The sequence below is a fragment of the Zingiber officinale genome, chromosome 11A, assembly GCF_018446385.1.
Source record: "Zingiber officinale cultivar Zhangliang chromosome 11A, Zo_v1.1, whole genome shotgun sequence".
Classification (NCBI taxonomy): Eukaryota; Viridiplantae; Streptophyta; class Magnoliopsida; order Zingiberales; family Zingiberaceae; genus Zingiber; species Zingiber officinale.
Genome location: NC_056006.1, coordinates 77,121,579 through 77,130,430, shown reverse-complemented (window position 1 = coordinate 77,130,430; position 8,852 = coordinate 77,121,579). Strand labels below are relative to the sequence as shown.

General features: G+C 36.3%; 1 protein-coding gene across 1 annotated transcript; it reads left to right on the top strand.

Annotated features, from left to right (window-relative positions):
• Nucleotides 1–1,113: 1,113 nt before the first annotated feature.
• Nucleotides 1,114–2,681, top strand: LOC122032383 (NDR1/HIN1-like protein 1). The gene is made up of 2 exons (XM_042591673.1): nt 1,114–2,175; nt 2,239–2,681. The coding sequence occupies exons 1-2, from the start codon at nt 1,783–1,785 to the stop codon at nt 2,560–2,562; spliced, it is 717 nt and encodes a 238-aa protein (XP_042447607.1). The 5' UTR covers nt 1,114–1,782; the 3' UTR covers nt 2,563–2,681.
• Nucleotides 2,682–8,852: the final 6,171 nt, after the last annotated feature.

Sequence of the window (8,852 nt, the reverse complement as noted above, 5' to 3'; positions counted from 1 at the left end):
TAGAAAAATAATTAAGCAATAGAAGAGAATTAATATTCACAAAGATAAAATAACTCTTAAACTGATTGGCATAGTTCAGTTGGCCGCTTTGATCAACTCATTCCGCCTACTCTATCAAACCTACTCAATCGGTTCAGTCAATTTGTTCAGTTTATTTAGCACGGCCGGTCCACGCGATTAGTTTGGCCTGTCAATTTGCTTGGTCCTTTTCAAGCAGTAGGATGGAAGAGGTGTAGTGGCTGATCCACCTTCTAAGTGCACTAAGAAATCTCAAATGGAAACATCAAGCACATAATTATTGCTAGTGTGACTGCTGCTGCTACACTGATCGCCAACAGAAGTGGAATGTTGGATGGAAGGCATTTATTCTCGTCCACAGTTCATAGTTCTTCCACCTACCATGAGATCATGTAATTATCTTAGTTTTGTCTTTTGATGATGCTAATTAGTCTAGTTGCAAAGAGTTTTAAAAGTTACTATTAGGCTAGATTTAATTGAAAAGCTATTTAAGTAAAACAAGGCTTTGAATGTATTGCAAAGATGGGCATCTTGCAACATTGTGCAAAACAAGGTGATACAATTTTCTTTTCTTTTACACATAAAAACTGAACCAATATTGATAGAACCATCATTGTTGCATACATCTGTTAATCTGTCCAGAGAAATCTGTCATGGCATTCATCTCTCTGAGCCCCATTTGATGATCTAAGTACTGATCTGTGGCTATCATTCCTGCACTGGTCCCCTTCTCTGCATTGCTGAACACTGCTCACAAAATGGGACCATCTTTTCTCTCACCATGCCTAAACTTGTTTCTTATGGGGATCTGAATTGAGTGTTTTTTTCCCCATTTCTGCTTTGATATTTTCATCTTTTGGTGAGCCAATTGTTATTTAGGCCATTGAGATGTAGATTTTGGGCTTGGCCCTTGTGAATGTGAGCATCATTCAATGTAGGAAGAAAAGGACTAAAAGAAAGATAATGTTCCAATTCATGGTCATATATAAATTATCTAACAAAATACAAGTCATATCAAATCTTAGAATATCCATCCATCCATCTTATGCAGCATTCTGAGTAGTTAAGATGTCCCTCTTTTTCCGCTAAACCTTTATATAAATACACATGATAAAGTTATTTTAGGTCAACGTGTGGAATTTTTGCCTCTCAATCAATCAATCCCATGTGCGATCATCTCTCTACCAACACCTTGAAACTTGCATGCCTTCCTGCAATTAGCAACTACAAGGAAGTTTCATACTAAATTAACTCATCACAGTATTCCCAAATACTAAAATATATTTAACAGGTACTATGAGCTTGCAAATCAAGCCTGGTCTCTTCCTTGTTAGTCTTTTTCTATATGCATATAGAATATCAGGAATGTACCAAGGAGTTGACATTGATATAATCATAATTTGATCCTTGCTTCCTTATTCTTTGATTAGTTGGAGAACTTAATTACTTCAACTGGGACAAGTTTAAGAAGTAAATGGTGGAGGAGAGAATTGATGAAAAGAAATGTCAATCGGTGCTTACTTATATGTAGTATTATGATTTTTTTTTTAAAAATTATTTATGATGTACATTTATTTACTAAAAAAAATAAAAACTCCATCTCAATTCTCACACATATTCTCATTCAATTCCCTCACATAAACAGAATCCCTCTTTATAATCTCTCGCTCATTCCTTCCATTTTCCATACACTTAACCTGATCCTCCTCCTCCTCCTCCCCCAATTAATTCCAATTAATCTCTCTCATTACGACCGACGCCAGCATGGGCGTCGGCTGCGACCACCACCACCACCACCACCACCACCACGACTGCTGCGACTACCTCCGCATCAAATGCTACTCCATCCTCTGCTGCGGCCGCCTCGGCGACGACTGCTGCGACTGCTGCGAGGAGCGCCACCGCAGGCTGATCATCGCGGCGCGGATCGTCGGCGGCATTCTCTTCCTGGTCGGCCTGACCATCCTCATCGTCTGGCTGGTGCTGCGCCCCACCAAACCCACCTTCTACCTCCGCGACGCCACCGTCTTCCAGTTCAACCTCTCCCTCTCCGACAACCTCCTCGCCACCGTCGCGCAGGCCACCGTCGCATCCCATAACTCTAACGGCCGGATCGGCGTCTACTACGACCGCCTCGACGTCTTCGCCACCTACCAGGTCCCCCTACATAATTCCCGCTTCATGGTTAATTAACGTTGTTAACTTGCTTTTCAATTCCAGGACCAGCAAATTACAGTGGCCACCGCCATCCCGCCCTTCTACCAAGGCCACGAAGACAACAATGTCTGGTCGCCGTACCTCGTCGGCACCTCCGTACCGGTGGCGCCGTACCTCTGCAGCGCCCTTCAGCAGGACGAGACTGCCGGCCTCCTCTTGCTCTACGTCAAGATGGACGGCCGCATTCGATGGAAGGTCGGGTCCTGGACCTCCCGCCACTACCGCCTCGAGGTCTCCTGCCCCGCCTTCTTCTCCTTCACCGACTCCTCCGCCGGCGTCCCCGTTCTCCGGTTCCTCCACGGCACTTCTTGCAGCGCTAGTGTTTGATGGGTGAATTAATGCCAATCCGATGCAATTTAATATCGTTAATGAAAATTAGATTAATTAAACAAGGAAGTTTAATTTCTTTCTAATTCGTGTAAGTTTACAATTTGATATATATTTGAAATGGAAAAAATGTTTTTGATACAAGTTTGAGATGACGAACACCTCCGATTTAATATATAGTAAATGGAATATATTGACATTTTCTTCATTACGTAAATTAATAAGTAAATGAAGTACATCTGTCACTTGGGCATCACGTGGTGATCGAGGAGTTGGTTGACCATTTACTTTGCGTGGACATCGAATTCACCTTCTTCATATGATTATTCTCGATATAATATAAGATAGAACCAACGAGGACTTTGAGGTTTCAGTTTGGTCTACCTGTTAATAGATATGTTCGTGAATAGTCTGTACTCCGTAGTGACCTTGACTTGTTAACAATTTGATACGGCGATGGAAAAGGGCCCATCAAAGATGGGTCAAAGCGGAAATGAACAACTAGGATAGAGATCAAAGTTACAAAGAGACGATCAATAGGTCAAGCAAAGTCAATCAAATAGAACAACAGGATCGAACGGACGGCCTGCCCGATCCGATTGGACAAGCAAGCCCGGACAGTATGCCCAGCCCCTGAAAGCCTACAAAGGAACGATGAAGACAACATAAAAATCTTCAGACCATCGGCCCAGCCGATTGGACAATATGTCCATTCGGATGAAAATCAATCCTCCGGCAATAGGACAGTTGAGTAAAGAGAGATTGCTATGATTAATACGATCGAGCGTGAGTGTCCCGGTTGGCCTATAGCAGGATCCATCTATATATCTCATCATATCTTCTTGGATGTTTGTGTCACTGACAACAGAGTATGTCTAGCAGACAAATCGTACTTTAGAAGCTTCCAGTCTGTTATATTATGATTTGTATATTCACTTAAGGAAATGTATCAAAGATATTTTTTAATTTGTCTTTTCCTAAGATGCTTTGGAAAATGTACGCACAATTTGAGATACGTACGCAAGCACTACAATAGCACTAGAAAAAAAAGTTCCTATCTATAGACGAAGGTATATTCAATTTTGTGATTCTATACGCTCTTTGTTATTACATTTCGATTACTCCCCACTTAATCGAAAACTGACTTGAACGACGGATGATTAACACCAGAAACTCTTTCCCGATTTGACACGAACACCTCTTGTGATATAGAATCACATACAATCTTCGCTTCATCTATCTTCAAATCGTATCTCTAACTTACCATCTTCTCTCTCTTTTCGGATAAGAACATAATTCATATGTTCACGGAAACTGCACTTGCTTCGATTCCATACCTGTTCAAACTTAAATTTCAGGTTTGTGGGGCTCAACGGCCCACGTTTCTTAATATACATGCTCATTAGTAAATTGAAATGCCAATTAAATATAAACGGTATTTTATTACTCAAAGTTTTAAAATTTTCAAAAAATAGTATTATAATTTTATTTTTCTCAAAGGATACGTTTAATTTTAAAAATATTCTCGCTGTCTTTCAGATAAATTGAATCAAACTGAAGGAAACTAAATTAAGAAAAAAAAAATAATTAATTCATCAAGGAGTTTCATGCAAAAGTTTTTGATGAAAAACTTAATTTTTTTAAAAAAAAATCACGTCATTAAAATCATGATATCTTATGCATATCTTTTTTTTTTCATATTTTAAAGTTTTAATAAAAAAATACAAGGTTTAATATATATATATATATATATATATATATATATATATATATATATATATATAATTAAATAGTTAATTATAAAGAACAAAATTTTATTTAAGAAAAATAATAATTAATAATTAAAAATTTAAAAAAAAACTGCGGTGATGGTTAAAAATGGTGATGCTTTCGTCAAGATATCACTATCTTGATTTTAATTTCGCTAAAACATCATCACATTAACGTTGATTTTATTAAAGCATAATCACTTGATGTTTATTTCTTAAAAGAATCAACACCTTGTTGATGATTTCATCTAAGCATCACCACCTTCATATTATTTTCATCAAAACATCGTTACTTTGGTAATTCAAAGATGGAATATCAAGAGATTTGATATAATGAATTTCTTTCAGTCTCCTTATAAGTCTCACTATTTTCAAAAACTCTGGATTCATAACCTCTATCAGTTTAGAAAAATTATTTAAAAACTTAGTTTTTTTTTAAATTTTTAGCACAATGTGAGAGAAACATCTAAGCCATCAATGAGACCTAAAAAAGTTGATTTCAATGCAAATTTTATTTAATAAGTTCCTTTCCCTCTCATGACTGTCACCCTACTTACAAACTGTTAATTCATAATCTTTATCAATTTAGATGATGTGCTAACTTCTTAGCCTTCTACGTGAAGTTATGGTTATGTCTTAATTAACATACAAATTTAATTTTTAAAAATAGATTGTGCATAATTAGGGAGACCTTGAATGTGGTTGTGTTAATTAACATACAAATTTAATTTTTAAAAATAGATTGTGCATGATTAGGGAGACCTTGAATGTGAGACTTTAGGTAGAACTATTAATTTGGGTTAAGCTCGTCGTCGGAATGATTCGTCCCGCCAAACAATTTAAGTAAGTTAGATTAAAATTTTATCAACTTATTTAAAGATGGATCCAAGGAAACCAACTTGCCGGAGTCGGTGACCCACATGGATCGACCCCCTGGTTGAGAAAAAAAAATTTCCCAAAGGTTATGAGTACCCTTGGATACACTTATCTATACTATGAATACTCATGTGAATGTTGATCATGTCACAAGTACAAGTTTGATAAAGGTAAGCTATCTGTAACACCCGTAAATTTCCTTTCCTCCAAAAGAGCAAAAAGAAATAGAAGAATAGAAAAGAAATAAAAATATATATACATAAATGACCCGCGCTGGGATTTGAATCCTAATCAAAGATTGGTTTAAGTAACTGATCCGGCAGTAAGGACGGGGGACCCCCTTTGGGGGGAGTCAATGATGTAGGACCGTTAGATTCGATAGAGGGGGGGTGAATATCGATTCGCAAAACAAGAGTTTAAGCGCAGCGGAAAAAGATAAAGTAGACACAAATATTTTTACTTCGTTCGGAGCCTGTGACGACTCCTACTCGAAGGCCCGTGGTCCTTGACCACTTTCGTTGGGCAATCACTAGCAAGTCGAAATATGATTACAGAAAAAGTACAGGAGATGCTAGTAATAATAAAGCAATACCGACAAAAATTAAACAAAACCGAAGAGCACTTTTGTCGGGCGTTGTTGGCGTCGTCGAGCAACAAGATCAGCAGAAGAGTTCTCGATCAAAGTTGACGAAGCTTCTTTATATCCTGGATCCCTTCAAGGCACAGGTCTCAAATCAAGATGCTCCACGGCGACGGTGTCTGGATAAACCAGGCCGGATCCTCCCCTCCGGCGCCTCCAGGGATCCCGCCCACCACCTGTAACCTTGACTCCTTTCAAAACAAGGTTAGTCCGAGGCAAATATATATCTTGTAAAACAAAGTTCAATATAAAGAGTATGACTTAGATTCCGTCTTCCGGAATCTAGTCACGATCTCAACAGACATCCGAAATGGATCTAAGCGGATCGACGCCTAATGTCCCCTTCCCGGGAGCGCTCACGGTCACTCCCCTCCGGTGACTTACCTCACTTACACCGCGGCCGGCCCGTCGGCTTCTCGCCAGCGCGGCCGCGCCCATGGACTTCTCGCTCGGCCCGTCGACCCTACTTGACACTCAAAGTGTCGACAACAACACAACTAACTTAACCTATTTGTCATTCATCAAAACTGGTTAGACCGTTAGTGCTACCCGCACCAACAATCTCTGGTTAAGTTAGTGAAAGCATATGTACGAAACAACATGGATTTGTGTGGTTTTAAAGTCAGTTTGTGTTTTCAAATTGGTTTAGCTAACTTAACCACCTAACCCTCCTCCCCCTTTGGCATTCATCATCAAAAAAAACAAGGGTAAACAATCATAGTGTAGAGTTACTGAATAACACTTAAACAATCATAGTTCAGAATTTAAGGACAAAAGTACAATTTTTCAATCCAAGAAAAGAACAAGTTGACTTGTAGGAGTATAAAGTTTTGAAAACTTGTATAAAGCAGTAGTTTTTAGCTTTTAGAAAAATTTCAAGATTTAAATTTACAAACATAAGTGTATAAGGTCTAAATTTCAAGATTTAAATATTCAAAACAAGTTTCAACTTTGAAACGCTTTTTCAAACATAAGTTTTCAAAACCAAAAATTCCAAAACTAAGTTTGAAAAACCTATTTTTCCAAAACTGATTTATTTTTCACCACTAAATTTGTAAACGATTTAATTTAAAACTTAAGTTTTGACAATGATTTAAGTTTGAAAAATCTAACTTTCATAATTTTCAACACTGAGTTTTGCAAATCAAATTTCAGTTTGCAAATATTGATTTTGAACTTTACTTTTAGTTTTCAAAGGAGTTTGGGAGAACTAACTTTGATAAAGTAAAATAAAAATAAAAAAAAATCAAACTTTTAAAGTTCAAAAGTACTAGTTTCAAAACCATGGTTTAAAATACTTGAAAAGTTGAGTTTTCAAAGACTAAGTAAAAAGGATAAAAAGTTTGTGATTTAAAACAAACAATTTTGAGTTGATTTAAAAAATTTCACAATTTTAAGCAAGTTGATTTTGAAGATTGATTATTGAACTTTGATTTTCAAAATTAAGGAAAAAGATTTTGAGAAGCTTAGTTTGTAAACTTAAGTTTTGGAAAATCTAATTTCCACAATTTTCAAAACTAAGTTAAATCTAATTTTCAAAATCAATTTTCAATAAGATGTAAAACCTAATTCTTAAAAACAGCTTAGTTTTATAAGAGTTAGTTTTCAAAAGTAGGTTTAAGAAATTTTTAAGAAAATATTTTTCAAACAAAATTTAAAATATTTTATATAAAGGAAAATTTTTAATTAATTCCTCCCCCTGAACCTGACATAACTTTAATCAGCTGTCTAACCAATTAGGTACTAACTAACTATCAGAAGATAGTAGCTTTCACTTGGTTAGTCAGATTAAGTTAATTACAACCAGTCAGTGTTTGACTTGACTGATGAACTTTAATCTGATTAATATCTGAATTGTATTTAACGTCCAGACTTATGTTGATGCACTGAAATTAGCATCTTAAGTCCAGACAGTTGGCCTATGCATCTCACCCCTTTCTATGTTTATCAAACACAAGCAAGGTAAACCTAAGGTGTTGGTGAGATGCTCAAGAACTAGACCTATGGGCACATGCTTTCTAAGGATTTAAAACTAGTCTAAGGCCAAAACTGTTTTTGAAAGTCTAAGAATGGAAAGTTTGAAAACAAACAAGTTTAGCCTATAAGTTAGTAAAATTATTTTTGAAAGTATTTTTGAAAGATCCTAGTCTATTAAGCACATCCCTAATTTTCGTCGTAAGTTGCTAAATTCACTTTCAGGGAGAGGTTTTGTAAAAATGTCAGCTAAATTTGATTTGGACTCAATGTACTTGAGTTCAATGTCGCCTTTAGTAACATGATCCCTGATGAAGTGGTGTCTAACTTCAATATGTTTGGTTCTTGAATGATGCACAGGATTCTTGGTTAAGTTAATTGAACTTATATTGTCAATTAATATTTTTACATTTGTGATATTTAAGTTGAAATCTTTTAGAGTATGCATCATCCATAATATTTGTGCAACACATTCGCCTATAGCTATGTATTCTGACTCAGTTGTAGACAGAGCAACACAATGTTGCTTTCTACTAAACCAGCTAACAAGTGATGAACCTAATAATTGGCATCCATCACTTGTGCTTTTGCGGTCTAATTTGCATCCAGCATAATCTGAGTCAGAATACCCTATTAGTTCAAAATTACTTGTCCTAGGATACCAGATTCCTACATTTGTTGTTCCTTTAAGATATCTAAAAATTCTTTTAACCTGTGTCAAATGGGATTCCTTAGCACAAGTTTGGTATCTAGCACACATACTAACTGCAAATAAAATATCAGGTCGGCTTGCAGTTAGGTATAGTAGGCTACCTATTGCACTTCTATAATATTTTAAGTCAACTGGTTTTCCATTTGGGTCACTATCTAAGATTGTGTTTATAGCCATCGGTGTTTTTATTTCTTTTATATTTTCCATTCCAAATTTTTTAAGTAATTCTTTGGTGTATTTATGTTGAGAGATATAGTTTCCTTCATTTGTCTGTTTGATTTGTAATCCTAAGAAATAGGTTAGTTTTCCCACTAAGCTC